General features: G+C 52.9%; 1 protein-coding gene across 1 annotated transcript in view; it reads right to left on the bottom strand.

Annotated features, from left to right (window-relative positions):
• Window positions 1–15,994, bottom strand: part of GPR133 (G protein-coupled receptor 133) — a 177,706-nt gene that overhangs the window by 18,763 nt on the left and 142,949 nt on the right. The window contains exons 18-21 of the mRNA XM_010852442.1: window positions 14,664–14,775; window positions 12,007–12,160; window positions 6,103–6,169; window positions 3,733–3,799 (exon numbers count right to left, since the gene is read on the bottom strand). Of these exons, the coding sequence (XP_010850744.1) occupies window positions 3,733–3,799; window positions 6,103–6,169; window positions 12,007–12,160; window positions 14,664–14,775 (400 nt within the window). The remainder of the gene's footprint in view (window positions 1–3,732; window positions 3,800–6,102; window positions 6,170–12,006; window positions 12,161–14,663; window positions 14,776–15,994) is intronic.

The following is a 15,994-nucleotide window of genomic DNA, read 5'->3' as shown; positions in this document are numbered from 1 at the left end:
GGGGACAGCCTGGACTGAAAGCTCAGGGACACGTCACCACAGTAACGTGCCCCCTCCTGCAGCTGAAAGCAATTAACTGAAGAACCCAGGTCTGTGCTCAGAGCCCGGAGTTCACGCAGAAGAGGGACACCTGAGCTGACAGTCCCACCCCTTCCCCAACCTGGCGGCCCTTCCTGGAAGGAGCCCTCCTTCACAGAGCAGGTGTGCATCGCCCGACCTTGAAGAGACAGCTGTGCCCCCTTCCATCATGGCGGTGCCCAGCTACGTGATTCTGACTACCCGTGACAGACAAAGAAAGAAAACACCCAAGCACCACAAGGGAGCCAGCAATTGGAGATGGGGTGCCTGGGACATTGGCTCCTGCGAGACAGAGGAGCTGGGGGCAGAGGGACAGTGTTGGGCCCCAGGGAGTCTGTGGCCAAGGCTGCACTACCGCTGCAGACAGGAGTGTGGCCTGTGGGGGATGGAGCAGCCCCTGCCACCCACTGTCCTGCTTGAGGGAATTGGGGATGCACTCCTGGGCCCTCCTCTTCTGAGTCTCGTCCACACTCCATACAGGTCATCCCTCCACCCCGGGCAGAAGGGGCACAGTATCAGGAGGGGCACTTGGTTGATGCCCACCCCTCCCACCAGGGCTCCACGTGGATCCTACAGAGAGCCCAGGGCCCTGAAGCCTCACAGAGCTGGGAGTGCAGCCCCGCCTCACCGCTGGCACAGACGCTTGAGGGCTGGGACCACTGGGGATCCAGGAGGCTTGCAGCACCTCCCACCAACTCCCCATCTCCTGCTTGTACCTGTGGACACCCCAGAGCCCACATCACCTGGAAGGAGATGGGCATGGAGGGCAGCAAGTCAGTGCAGCCAGAACGAGGGGATCGTGTGCGGGGATGGCACCACCCACCCTCCCTCCAGTCCCAAACAGACAAGGACACCACAATGAGGTCCCCTCTCTCCCTTCCAGAAATCCTTTACCAAGAAGATGCTGCTGCACTTTGTGTGGCATGAGGATGCCTGAGTGGAATTTTAATTAAGAAGCAGGAAGCCACATCTTCAGGCATCTTCCCTTGGACACATTTCTAATTAACCACCAGGGCCCACAGCTTCAGTCAGTGCCAGTGAATATGCAACAAAGTCAAAAAGAAGATTTCAAATCAGCAGCTGGGGAAGAGAGCAGGGGGTGAGAGAAAGGAGGGCTGGGTTCACAATATTTAGGAAATATCCCCATCGGGGAGGGGAGCAGGGTGGTGGCTTCAGTGCCATCCACAGACCCTCTCTAAGTCCATCCTCTCACCACCATCTCTGGTGACATGGGACATTGGGCTTGTCATTAGGATTGGGAGGCGATGAATAAGGACACCAAAGGCACAAGTGTCTCCGGCTGGAGTCCCCTCCCATGCCTTCAGTATCAGGGTCGCCCAGGGGTGCTTCAAAGACAGCACCCTTTGGAGAGGTAATAAACACAGCCTGGATCCCACCCTGGGGGTGTGTGGAGAGCATGCTCTGGAGTCCCAGCCCAGAGTGTGAAGAGTGTGTTCTGTGGATGCTCAGGGTGGGCAGGAGGGATGTGGGGGAGGTTCCCCGGTGTCAGCCCCCAACACCTGAGAGGAGAGATGTTCAGACTGGGACAGCATGGGGATGCCTCAGCCCTAACCAGACCCCAGATACTGAGCAGGGTGCAAGGATGCTGTTCCCCCTCCCCAAAGCCTCCTCCCCACAGGGCTTCCTGAGAACCCCCACCTCCAGACCCTGGAGTTCAGGGGGGTGACCCCTGGGCAGTCATGTGGTTCAGGTCGAACAATCATCTGTCTCCAGCTCAGCCTCGGTTATTGGCTCTGGGACAGGCACCTGACCCACAGGAGCCAATCAGAATCTGCCCTGGGACTTCTGCTAGGACTGCTGGGAGCAGTGCCTCCCTCCCCACCCTGAGCTGCAGAGCTGGAGGATGTTGTCAGGGTGCCAGTTCCATCACTTCCTCCCCAGGAAAGCCTGATCCAGATGGAGCCAGCAAGGAGGCAGTGGGGCCAAGAGCTAAGTAGGAGATACCAGCTGACAGCACTGAGTGCCCAGAGCCAGCCAAATCTGATTCCCCCTGTGCTTCCCAGGACTGAGCCTTTTCTGCTCAAGAGAGCTCAAGCTGGTTTACTAGCACCTGAGAAGAAGGAAGAGGAGAGATACCAAGAGGAAGACGGCAAGGAGAAGGGGAGGAGGAGAGGAAGGGCACATCTATAGCAATACAGCTGCAATCACTGGCCAGGAGTTTATCATTCAATCTGCTCCTCTATAAAACAGAAATCACCATCTCTTCAAGTAGCTATTTTAAGGGCAAGGAAAAGAGACATTTAATGTAAAAACATCTTTTTTAAAAGATCTCTACAAATTTGAGCCTTTATCATTAATGTTAAATAGCTTCACTGGAAACCAAGTATAAGGACCCAGGGTTAGAACTGTGACCTGCTGCTGCTGCTGCTAAGTCGCTTCAGTCGTGTCCGACTCTGTGCGACGCCATAGACGGAAGCCCACCAGGCTCCTCTGTCCATGGGATTCTCCAGGCAAGAACGCTGGAGTGGGTTGCCATTTCCTCCTCCAATGCATGAAAGTGAAAAGTCAAAGTGAAGTCGCTCAGTCGTGTCCGACTCTTAGTGACCCCATGGACTGCAGCCTACCAGGCTCCTCAGTCCATGGGATTTTCCAGGCAAGAGTACTGGAGTGGGGTGCCATTGCCTTCTCCGAGAACTGTGACCTAGGCCGAGTCAATCAGAGCATTTCAGAACTTTGGCCAATCAGAGCATTTCATTCCTCTGGGAGGGATGACCAATCAGGACAGTCTATTCCTCTGGCCAATCAGAACATTCTGCTTCCACTGGCCTCAGTGAAGGCTGGCCAATCAGAACAGTCCATTCTTCTGGCCAATCAGAGCATTTTGCTCCTCTGACCTCAGTGAGGGGGTCCATGGCAGGCAGGGTTCCAAGTCAAGACCATTAGAAATGATGAGAATCGATCCTAGGATTTTGTGGGACATGTCAGCAGAACAATAACAAAAAGAGCAAAGGAGTTTTTTCCCCCTAAGACAGATAATGGAATTTTATATGGTCCTAAAAGTTTCTTACCAGCATCTGGGGCAGCCTAAAAATGGAGCCAACTCATAGGAAAACAGAACTGAGATGTGAGAAGCTAGAAACACGTGGAGATGGCCACGTCTGAATCTTGAACCCAGCAGCCACAGCAAGCATTCCTGACTATGCGTTTATAAATCCCGATTTCTGTCAACCTCTCTGAGTAGGTCCTTCATAATCACAGGAGTTCTGTTACCTGTGGTTCCCAGGGAGCTTTGACTAAAGCTTCCTAACGCAGCCTTGGATCCTGCATCTCCTTGATCATGGAGATGTGCATGTGAGGAAATTATGAAAGAACAGTGAGGAGGAGAAGAACCATTTGGGTCTGCACTGCCCCCCTGGGTGCACATCCATACCTGTTGCTTTGGCGGGAAAAGCACCAAGGGCCTTAATCCAGTCTGCATTAAATCTGAAAACATGGCCGACCTTGCCAAGTTCTCTTGGAGTAATGAGGCTCTGGGTCACAGGCCATAAGAGGGGCTGTAACAGGACTGATGCTGCCACAGCCTCGGACATTACTCCCAGGGATCCCAGCCCCATCTCCACACAGCCCAGTGCTCCCTCTACTCCACTACCCCCAGCCCCGCCCAGCTCCGTGCCCACAGGACAGAGAACATACCACGATGATGAACAGGGCAGGGGCCACGAAGGCCCAGATGGCGCCATTCCCGAGTGATAGCCAGCAACTGCAGAGAGAGACAGACGGTTACTTCAGTGCATCACCCCACCCACTCCAGCGCAGGGGCCCTGCATCCAGAACAGGACAGGGACAATGTGGGCATGGTGACAATAATGCCGTTAATCCCAACAGACGTGCCCGTATCCTGCTCACAATTTCAAGAGTATTCCACTCTTGGGAAGAACGTTCTGGGTCTGCAGACCGGCTCAGGCAAAAGAAGGCTTTTACAGGTCACCTAGTTAGTGAAAAACTTCACCATCTCTGAAGAGTCTAGCCAAAATCCAACAAAGGCTTTAATTTTATTATGATAAATAGGCTTTTGTCTATTGGAGGAGTGAGGAGGCATTACATGGCACAGGACTGACCATCCTCATCGGCTCATCAGCTATCTGTCAGTGCCCCTCCTGGCGGTGCCCCCTTAGCTGAGAGGAATGGTTCCCCAGTGGATCCCAGCCAGGGCTCTGACTTCCAGAGAAGCCTTGTCTGGGATGTAGGGTCCAGTTTTAAGGTTGTGAAATTCCTCCTGGATTCCGAGATGTGATTCCAGGGGCTCAGGCAGGACCGCCAGCCATTCTACTACCTCATTTCTCTCCAAAGCCTCAGAATTGCCAAGAGCCCTTAGACACATCCCTCCCTGGATCTGGGCGCAGCCCCAGGGGCCTGGCACACCCTCTGGGATCTGGCCAGGCCCACGACACATCCTCACTGACTCAGGACGTGAATGTCACCTGGTCACTCACTCACAGCTACTCAAGGAGCCTGGCCCCTGCCCCCAGCTCTGCAAACCTAGAGACACATCATCCCCTGAAACTCCATTGCGCACCCCGAGGCAAGCGCTGTGATGACGTTCGCCCTGCAGAGGAGGAGGCTGAGGCCCAGGGAGGTTAGGGGACCCAAGTCCATGCTCCTGCACCTGCCTTTCTGGCCCCAGTCCTCCCCCAACCTGAGACCTCCTGGATCAGGAGACATGAAGTGCCCCAGACACGTGACAGTGCCTGTAAGAGGCTTGTTCCTGTCTGGAACCCAGACCCTGGAGAAAGAGCCTCTTGTCTGAGGATGCGGCATCTCCCATGGAAACACACAGCAAGTACAGTGGTCTCCAACCCAGGCTCCCTGAGAGGGTGATGACTCTGCAGGAGGAAGCCCATGCTTTCCACTGTTGTCATGCAGAGTGCTAAGTGGATGAGCATCCTCAGATCCCCCGTCCCCATCAGACACTCAGTGACCCTCTGAACATTTGCCAAGGATGCCTTGCTCTCAGGCACGTGAGTGGATGAGAGGCTTGTATCAGACTCAGACCCTGGAGCTGAGCCACATGCTGTGGGCGGCCAGCATCTGCACTCCCAGATGGAAAGACACTGAACAAATGCCAACGAGATGTGTTTGAGATGAAGTTTCTTCTTTTAATTTGCACCTTGACTTCGGATACCACGCAGGCTTGCAAGGAATGGGCCAGAACAGTGGTTGTTTAATCATTCTTATTTCAGTATGCACTCAGACAGCACTTTCTTTAAAAGCCTCATCTCCAGGAAATTGTTGCCCTAAAGTGGAATAAGCCAGATTCCTCCCAGTTTAGTGACTCAGTTGAGAAATTATCTCAGGCTGAAGCTATGACCAAGTTTAACTCCCTCTCTCTTCTTAAACTCTCTCCATGGTGTTTTCTCTCAGTGGCTCAAGGGGGCAGCCTCCTAAAGACGGTTGAGCTAAAGCCTTTTTCTCTTTGGGAGGAAAGGAAATCAACTTTCTAGAACCTGAACACCTGGCCTGGCTGCACAGCACCAACCCAGCCTCTTCTTGATTCAACTCTGGACCCACCAGTGCAGTTTCAAAACGGTGGCATGAGGTCTAGAACATACAGGGTCCCATCTGCTGCCGCCCCCGCGAGGAGAACCTTGGGGCCCACTGCTGGCGCGCACCGGTCTACACGCACACAGTCTTATGTTCACTGGGCTGTAACTGAATGAGACTTCTTATGAACTAGGCACTTGCTGACCAACCAAGGAAAGGACTCGACACAAAACTGGGCTCCACAGGGGACCAGACAGCATGTCTAGGAAAACTGCATGGATGGAAAGTTCCCATTAGAAACCTGTACTGGCCACCCAGTCCTGGAGGCACTAGAACACCCTCATTGCTAGTTTCAAGGTGGGAGAAAGCCCAAAACACTTTTTTAAAAAAACTGTCAGGGCTGGAAGATGCCAGCCTTGGACAGACCCCTCCCCCAGAAGAACACAGGAAGACAACGAGCCGGGGCCATGGGGACCCTCCCTACGGGAGTCCTGCCAACACAGGAATCACCATTTCACTTACTTCTTACTTGTTCCATAACTGTCCATGGCAAAGACTATTGAAATGATACAGATCAGAAGAGGAAAACCTGCAGAAAATGAGAGCAGAGTATTGTATTAGCCACTCTCTTTTGATGCATTTATTCATTTTATACCTGACGGATACAAAAACCTGTGTGCTGAGTGCTGAGGGCACAGAACAGCCTCTAGGCTCCAAGAACTTAGAGTCTAAACAAAGAGATAACACACAGGTGCATTTTAGGGCAGATCCGTTATTAATCTATTCTTTATCTGAAAACAACCATTTCTGGCTGCTCAGAAAGCAGCCGTGCATCCTCCGGGCCTCTGACTGATCAGTGCCATGAGCACAGGGTCTCCCTCTGCTCCCCTGCAAGGAAGGGATGGCGGGGGGTGCGGAGACAGCAAGGAGTCCCTTCTACCCACTGACCCTCCCCTCCAGGAGAAAGGGCTCCCGACCAGGAAACTGCACTTGGCAGATTCCAAAGAAAAAAGGGTGGGGGGATACATTACAACAAGTGGGTCTCTGTCGCCCACCCCTGAGCTGAGTCTGTCCCGCCCATGGGAGACCAGCTCCAGGACCCAGAGGGAAGCCTGCTCCTCTCCCCCGCTACCCCCACTCACTCCAGGCCTGGGCACCTCAAGGCCACAGCCCTCCTGGGATGTCTAGTGGCTCAGTCAGCAGACAGCACACCTGCCCTTCTGAGGATCAATTTTAAATTATCTTGAAAAGGAGTTTCTGGAGAAACATCCCATCTCTGAAATACTTTGATTTGATGTCAAAATAGTCTGCATCACAGGACGTCTGCACAAGACATCGCAGGGCTCTCACAGGAGAAGAGCAGCCTCTGGGGAGAGGTGCCGGGGCCAGGAGGAGTTGCGCCTCTCACCACTGACCCGCTACCACACTGGGTTCTCTACCCGCGTGCACAACCTCATAGGAGCCAGAGCCTTTCCAGGTGTTGGAGCCACTGGCTGCCTCCTGCCTTGATGGACCCAGAGTCACAGGAGACAAGCGGAGACCTGGAACCAGGCCCCCACCCTGCTGCTCACTCACTGAGAGCCTCAGTTTCCTCAGATGTCACAGAGAACCCCCACTGCCTGGCTCACTTGGGGTGGGAGGAATACACGGGACCTGAGATGGTGAGGGACCTTGGGGGCATGGCACACCAAGGTCCCCCCACTCCCATCTTCCCGAGGAAGCCCAAGCCTCAGGGTGCAGGAGAAGCAGGTGCTGCAGGAGCACTGGGTCCACAGGACAGCCTGGCAGGTGCACATGGGGCCCTGCAGAGTCCCCAGGGCCCCGTTCAGGTGGGTTCTGAAAGGTGCAGGAAGAACTGGAGGTGCCAGAGAGGATAGATTTTCAAACTCAGTGGCTGAGGCTTCACTTGGAGCCGCCACACCTCTCTCCGCTGATCGTGGCAATGGTGGGGGCCCAAGTCAGAGGCTGTCATCCCTTTACTGCCCAGAGTTAAATGGAAGAGTAGAAGCTTCTTTTTCTGCCTTCACAACTGTGGTGTGATGTGTTTCTCCCACGATCCCCAAAGCAACACTGACAGTCCTTGGTCACAGCTTCTCCTGCGCCATCCTCTGTGTCCTGCAGAGGACAGGCCATGGAAAGGTGACCAGAAGGGTCTGAGAAGAGGGCAAGCTCCACTCTGCTTTCTCTGAAACACGCTGCAGGAGCCACAGGGATGGGGTGAGCGTGTTGTTAAGAAGGAAAATTCACAGGCAGCAGGAGGATGAGCGTGGGAACAGGATGCAGACATCAGCCAGCAGGAAGAGCCTGGGCTTTGGAGCCAAATGACACGTGGTTCTAGCCCCAGGGCCAACCTGGACCAGCTGTGAAGCCTCAAGGGCTCGGCTGAACCTCTCTGGGTCACCAGGTTCTCACTCTGTAAATGGAGGTGACATCAGGCTACTTACTGTAAGGACCACACAAGCTGAGCTATGGACGTGATCCAGGAGGCACTGATGTACAAAGTCCATCTCTGTACAATAACCTCCACTATTACTAACAAACTCAGATGTCTTTTCCACTGTTGCTGTCATCTGAAATTCACACCTCAACAACCCATGCAGACATGTGACCTGCTTCCTGCAAACAACTTGAAGTCCCTCTGGCCCTGTCCAAGGATGTTGACCTTATGGAGCTCAAGAAGTGCTCTCTTTAGGCTTCCCTGGTGGCTCAGTGGTAAAGAATCCACCTACCAATGCAGGAGACATGGGTTCGATCTCTGGTCCAGGAAGAGCCCATATGCCATGGTGCAACGAAGCCCATCCACCACAACTGTTGAGCCTGTGCTCTGGAGCCTGGGAGCTACAGCTACTGAGCCTATGTGCCCTGGAGCCTGTGCTCTGAAACAGAAGCCACCGCAATAAGAAGCCCGTGCGTCGGAAGTAGAGAGTAGTTCCCACTCTCTGCAACTAGAGAAAAGCCCACGCAGCAGAAAAGACCCAGTACAGCCAAAAATAAGCAAATAAATAAATCTTTTAAAGAAAGCAGTGTTCTCTTTGGAATGTGGTGACCTTTCAGAGGAACCACACTGGTTGTTGCCTCCTAAGACCCAGGGAAGTGGGGAGGGGTGATGTAGAGTGACCAGAAGGAGCATTGCTATGAAATATTAACCTGGACACACAGAGCAACGCATGGAGAGGATGGATAATGTGAAATCCAACACAGGGGCAGGGAGGTCTCAGCAGAAAGGGGCAGAGAGATAACAATGCCAGAAGACAAGTGGTCCACCCTCTGGTAGAAGTCACTGAGGCCGTATTCTGGATGCCTCGCTCTGGGCACATGAGAGGTTTGCACTTCCTTATCCAAGGCTGTTGGATCACTGACTCTTTCTGGCCAGTGAGTTGTGAACAGAAGGGACACATGCCTCTATCAGTTAAGTGTTTAATTTCCAGGGTGATATATACCCAAACCATCTTCTCTCTCACAGCAACCAGCTATGGCTCAAGGCAGCATCTTCCCCATCACCCTGGGCTGCTGAGGGACTGCCCTGAGCAGAGCCCCTCTGCGGCCACCAGCCCACTGAGGATACACAGTGTACACAGGAGACAAACGTTGCTGTTTTCAACTGATGTGAGTTGGAAGCTGCTTGTTATGGCAGCGTGACCTAGGCTGTCCTGAATGACACACCTCCCAAGATCTCGGTACTATGTCACTTCCCTGGGACACCAGCACGATTTCAGAGAAAGGCAGGGTCCAGAATGAACTACGATGAAGTTTTCAACCCTAGGTGAGTGAAAGTGAAAGTGTTAGTCACTCAGTCGTGTCCCACTCTTTGCTACCCTATGGACTGTAACCCACCAGGCTCCTCTGTCCATGGGGATTCTCCAGGCAAGAATACTGGAGTGGGTTGCCATGCCCTCCTCCAGGGGATTTTCCCAACCCAGGGATCAAACCTGGGATCTCTTGCATTGCAGGCAGATTCTTTACCATCTGAATCACCAGGGAAGCCTAGATGAGTGGATGCTCACAAAAGAAATGAAGTCATAACAGAGAAAAGTGAAGCAAGCTGCCTTTCTTTCACTTCTGAGTTTATGATCGTTTCTCTGGCCACTTGGGAATTTGTGGTCAGAGATTCACATCTGCTGCACCAACATGTAAACAAACACTCAACTGTTTATCACTCACCTCCTCTCCCGGTTCCCAGGTGGACTCCTTGAGGACAGAGATTACATTTCACCCACCTTACAAGTTCAAGCACAGGGCCTGACATACAGAAAAACCTTGGGTAGGTTGTTCATGGGACACCTCCAATTCCAAGTCAGCTAAAACCACAATCCTTGAGTTTCAAAAAATGATACCGTTTGAAGGCTGCTGTAAGAGCAGGCTGAAAATCCTTAGGGAAGTGGCCTTTCTCTGGAGGATCCTTCCTATAGGTGACCTCCTAGGGCCTTGGATCAGCCTCCAGCTTCCTCCTAGTTAATAACTGCAGGTAGAGAGAGTCCAGCCATCTGCAGACTGTCTGTACTCAGGCCCAGAGCTAAGAAGGAGGGATGCAGTTCTGAGCCCTGATGAAATCAGTTAAGGGGACGCAGACTGGAGACAGAGGTGGCAGGCCTGCTGGCACCCATCCCAGCCCTCTGTTTGCAGGGAGTCTCTGATGGAGGCTGTGGAGGCCTAAGAACACCCACAGGGAAGACACTGGGACCAGAAACCACGCAGTCACAGCCACTGCTGTCAAGTAGGAATGGAAACTGAAGAGTTTCCAGATCTCCTCATTTTTCAAAAGAACCCCATAATTTTATGTAAACCTTCTCCATTTTTATATATTGGCAGATATTTCATTGTTTTTCCTCTAATACATTTCAGGCTAAAGAAGCTATCCTTCAAGGCTGGATTGGATTGTGACCCTCACCTCTACCCTGAACCAGCGTAGATGGCTCCTGTCACTGCAGAAACAAATTCCACACTTAATTCATTTCAACCGTCCTTGCTGTGGCTATGGAGTGTGTGTGTGTGCACGTGCACATGTGTGCATGCGCATGCACACACAAATCTAAACTGCATGGCCATTTCCATAAAGAAACTAGTCATCACAGGCGGTTGATCACACATCATCCTGTAAATGCTCACTAAATGAAGCATTTAGTAAGCTTACTAAATGCTTACTAAATGAAGAAGTCAGAGGCAGGAGCAACCCGCCTCTTTCAGGAAGTCACAGCAGGATGGAAGGAGACAATTATGCTTGCGTGGGGCCCGTGAGTCTCCTCTCTCCCCATTCCGTTAGCCAGGTCAAAGCACAGAATAAAATGTTTGTTTGCTCCCTGCACCATGAAGTGAAGTGAAGTGAAGTTGCTCAGTCGTGTCCGACTCTTTGCGACCCCACGGACTGTAGCCTACCAGGCTTCTCAGTCCATGGGATTTTCCAGGCAATAGTAATGGAGTGGATTGCCATTTCCTTCTCCAGGGGATCTTCCTGACCAGGGATCAAACCCGGGTCTCCCACATTGTAGACAGATGCTTAAGACTGTGAAAATTAAATCTATTGCAAGAAAACTAGAAAGGAGTAGCAGGTCCCTGATGATGGACTAATGCTTTATAGCAAATGCAAGAATTCCAGGTGTCCATTACTCTGGCAGGAAGCAGGGTCTCCTGTGCTCTGGTGCTCCACCACAAGATGGGCAAGGAGGAAGTTCAACAAACGAGTCACGACGATGGGGAGGTAACTCCCAAGATAAAGGACTACCATAACTGATGAAAGTTAGCTTTTAAAAAAACATAAGCATATAAAGTCTCTGTAAATTTTCCTAAGGGCTTGCTGCAAATTAAGAATTTATTCAAGAAAACCTACTAAAAATAGAGAGGAAAACAGAGAGACTAGGACACCTGGGCTACAATCTGCTCCACTCCAGGCAGGCATGGCTAACAAGACAGACGCCCTCCCCTGAGGCCCAATCCAAAGCCACAATATCTCCCTGGGGCAGACTGCCTGCATATCTCATTCTCCCTAGCACCACGGTGCAGAAACTCTATTCCAGGTAAGCACAACCAAGAGATCGGAATTCCTTTCCGCCTCCAACCACAACCCACAGTCTACAGAGTCCACCCACCGTGTGACTGGCTGGGAACACAGGGCCCCGACTGCCCTCCCCCCAGGGCACCCATATACTGTGGTATTAGAGGCTACCTTCCCCACCCAGCACCCCACACTAAAGCTGGGTGTCAATCCAAGAGAAGCTGGCCACTGTTCCCGTACTGGCTCAGGAACATGCCTCTGAGATCTTTTCTAGACAGAAGGGAAGCCAACCATTAGAATAGAACACTCCAAAGCACTCCCCATGGGAACTGACAGTACCTGGCCTCTTCAAGGTGTTTCACATGAAGATGAAATCGCAACCCACCGCTGCCCCCGGCCCCATGCCATCCCCACCTCCCCATCCCATCCCCACCTACCCCATCCTATCCCATAGTAGTAGCGGTGCTTGCTATCTTCTGATCCAAAGACCTTGATCACCATGCTGTACAGATGCAAGCCTTCTACCAGCATCCACGCAAAGGCGCTCAGGAAGAAGTAGTGCAGGAGCATGGCCAGCACCTGGCACGGGGCCTAGGATCAACGCAATGCATAGAAAATAAGCTCTTTCAGGGTGTGAGCAGTGCGTGTTTGCTGTTGTCTCAACCTCCCTCCACAGATTTTCTGGGGGTGCCTTATGGTCATGTGGCTTCATTTCTTTCTGGAGAGTCATGTTTTGCTTTTCCCGGGGGGAAGTGATTTGAGTGGAGCACGTGACTCAAGCAGTAGCCAATCAGAACCCCTCCCAGGTATAGTGATTGGTTCATGACAGGGCAGGGAATCGGCCCGACCAATCAGCATAAATATCCCCATCCCTGCCACAGGATTGGTTCAGGGGCGGGCATGTGACTGGCCAGGTGGATGGCCAGAGCTCCAGAGGGGGCGGAGCCATCAGCAAGCGGGTTTCCCTCATAGCTCCAGACCTAAGGACCCTAGGAGCTTATGAAGTAACCTTGGCTCTGCAGTCGGGAGATGCTGCAGAGCAAAGTGTATGAGGGGAATGGAATTGAGGGGAAGAGACAAATCAGCATGTGACGTGTCTGTTTTAGTTCTCTACTTCAAGGTGTTGGTTATTTACCTGGAGCTGAACAGCCTGAGTGACACGGCCGCTTCTCTGGAGTTTACTCTCAATGGTGTGTAATAAACAAGAGATGTACAAACTATCTGTAATGTCTGCTTTTCTTGGCTGTTCGGGGCACTGATATCCAGAAGGCCCACCTGCCTTCTCTCTGACTAGATGAGGAGGGCAGCTGTGCTCCTCTCTGTTCAGAGCATCACGGGGCATCTGGTCCCTCCTGCTCCTAGTGTCATGGCCACAGCTTCAGGCTCAGCCATGTGGCCTCAGATTCTCCCGGGACCTCGATCAGAAATTTCAACCCCTCTCCCCCTGGGCCACTATGGTCTCTGTAAGTCCACAGCCACCCATCCCTAAGCTCAGATCAAAGGGCCAGGGAACCAGGAGTCAGGGAGGAAAACAAAGATGAAAACCAAGAACAACCATCTCTGTGGGGGCTCTATATCCTGTCCTCCCAAGGCCCCCTGGACAGTTAATTCTTTGGGGAAGAAAAAGGAACAAGTTGCTAAAATGCTGTGTTTCTTGTCACCAGGCTCTGTTAAAGTTAGATATAAATATGGGATACATCTACTATTTTTGTGGTCCCAGTATTCATGGCTCTGGGTCTTTTAGGACCAGTTACCCCTTTGGTGTGGGGAGCACCTTACCCCCCTACACACACAGAGGCCTGGATGAGACCAGCCACCACAGTCACCTTTCCTGTCTGTCACAGAGGTCATCCAATGGGTGGATCACTCAAGCAGATCCACCCACTGGAGCCCTGCCTGAGATTTCAGACACCTGGGCTCTGAGAGGGAGAATACTCCCGGGTCCCTGAGATCATCATCTGGACAGTGGATGCCTGGACCACTTCCCCTCCTGCTGCCATCACACCGTGGGAGCTCACTCCTCTCAGTGTGGCCTGGGTCAGCAGCATCAGCCAGATACTGGATGGAAACAGGAACTCCAGATCCTGCTGAACCTGAATCTACATTTTAAGAAAATCCCATGTGATGATCCACAGTGGAGTTTGAAAAGCATCCTGTAGGAGAGAATGAGGCTGGTGCAGGTTCTTCTGTCCAAGGCACAGCCAAGAACTTCTTAGATGCTTGGTTGAACCCCTAAACCTGCGAGCAGAGGAGAGTGGATCTCTCCTTAGGCAGCAGCCCCAGGACAGGCAGGTGGGCTGAAGACACTGCTGGGCATAAGGATAAGAGGCTCTGCTGACCCTCACGTAGGGGGATAAAGAGTTCATCTTCCTTTAGCCAAATGTGATTGTATCCCAGGACTGATTCATACCGCTCGGGTCTCTTTCTGTCCTAATTTAGAGCAAGCCCATCTCTGCTTCTCCTTCCCATCAACCAGGCTTATAACCCACATCACCCAAGCCTGGGTCATTCTGGTCTCAGCATTTGACTTACTGTGAGATCTAAGACTTCCTAGCTCCCCAGAGAATTCCCTGCCTGATTCAAAGGGTACAGAAATGTGGGTCTAGGTTTCACAGTCTGTTTGTGGAGAGCACCTGCCCTGGATAGTCAGAGGAGGGGTGTGGCTGTGTGCAGTCAGAGCAGAAATGGAGAGCAGTGTCTGCAGCAAGACTGCACGAGGTCAGATTTTGGTCGGCACTTACCTGGGCGAGTCACTATAACCCTCTGTGCCTCAGTCCTGCCTCTGTGGCATCACTTCCTGGGCTTGATATGAGGATTAACTGAGTGGATCTATGTAAGCCCTTAGCACAGCGTCCAGCATGCAGTCAGGGCCATACCTGTCTTCACTACCAAGACTGATGTGAGCAGGGAGGCCAGTTCATGCCGGTCATCTTCCCTGTCTCTCCCAGAGGAACCACAGCCTGGCTATCTAGTGGTCTGAATTTGGAGTTGAAATCAGCAGGTGCCACCCCTGCTGATGCCCCCCTGGTGCTGGGAGGAGGGGATGGGAGGGAGGCCCACTGTGGACACATCAGGACCCAGGAGACCCACTCACCGTGCCCGGCTCGAAGCGGAAGCTGATAAGCAGCAGGACCTGGGCCACCAGGACAGCGCAGGACAGGTTGGCGTGGATGTGGTAACGCTGGTTCCGGATGGTGCTGACCGAGCTGGGGGCAGAGAGGCACTGGCTAAGCTGTGGCTTCCCCCTACTGCTCCTCCAAGAATCACCAAAGAGGTCTTGATAAGCCTGCCTGGGTGCTGCCACTTCTGGTTATGAACCATCAGTGCCTCCCTATTACTCCTGGAAATGACCCAGCTCATTCCACAGGCCCTGCAGGACCTGACCCTTGCCCATCACTCCGACTCAGCTCTTTCCTTCCTCTGGTCACAGACCCCTTTTTCTGGTTCTCCAAGATCCCCAGCCCGCTCCATCCTTGAGGTCTCTGCACCAGCTATTACTCTGCAGTAAAGTCCCTCCCCGGGTCTCCCCTTAGAGAGAACTTCCTGAGCCTGAGGGAGCCCACTTCCTCTCTAAACTGCCCTCAGGGCTCAGACGGCTGTGGAGATGTGTGTTCAGGCCTTCGCATCCTCACTTGTCATCTGCCTCCCCACCCCCACCCCCAATCAGGCATGCTTTTACTGTCTGGGGTGCAACTGCGTCCTCAGAGGTGAATATAGGCCTGGGTGGGTTGGAGTGGGGGTGGTGATGGGTTTGGACTTGCTGAGCAAATAGCTGGGGAACAAGGGAATCAAAGCAGGAACATCCTGAGCATAACACTGAGGCCCCTCCAAACCTGCCTCCATCTCCTCTTACCTGGCTCAGATCCTACCAGAAGCTCCTGTGTACAGTGGGAACCCCCGCTCCACCCCTCAGAGTGCCCAGGTCCCTGGTGGGCTGCAGCAGGGGCCCAGGGAAGCTAACAGCCTCCCCTGCCATTGTGGCAGATCCCGGACCAACCAAACCAGGGACCCCCCTAGACAGACAGTCACCCAGGTGGCCAGTGTCCTTAGGGAACAGGGCAGGTGAGGAGGGGTGCCAACTTCCAGGAGGAACCCCGTGAGCAGAGGAAGCACCTGAGCACCCCTTGAGACTGAGGCCCATCCAGGTGTGAGTAACACGCCCTTCTTAGAGGTCCAACAGCTCTGAGGGGAGTGTGCAAACCCATCTTCCCGGCTGACTGCCCAGACTCTCGGCTCTGATCTTGTTTTTCTGTCCCAGTCCTGAAAGATCCATGGGCAGACTTAGCTGCCAGTATCCACTTGGTGGCGGGGGTTGGAGGTATCCCCTCAAGCTCTGACCAGACTGATGTGACTTCAGCGGGCGGAAGGGGCCCTCCAGGGATCTTACCCCTGCGGCTTCCAGCAGCCCAGCCCCACAAGGATCTG

The sequence above is a fragment of the Bison bison genome, unplaced genomic scaffold (assembly GCF_000754665.1).
Source record: "Bison bison bison isolate TAMUID 2011002044 unplaced genomic scaffold, Bison_UMD1.0 scf7180017864312, whole genome shotgun sequence".
NCBI classification, from domain to species: domain Eukaryota; kingdom Metazoa; phylum Chordata; class Mammalia; order Artiodactyla; family Bovidae; genus Bison; species Bison bison.
This window is presented reverse-complemented; position numbering and strand designations above follow the sequence as displayed.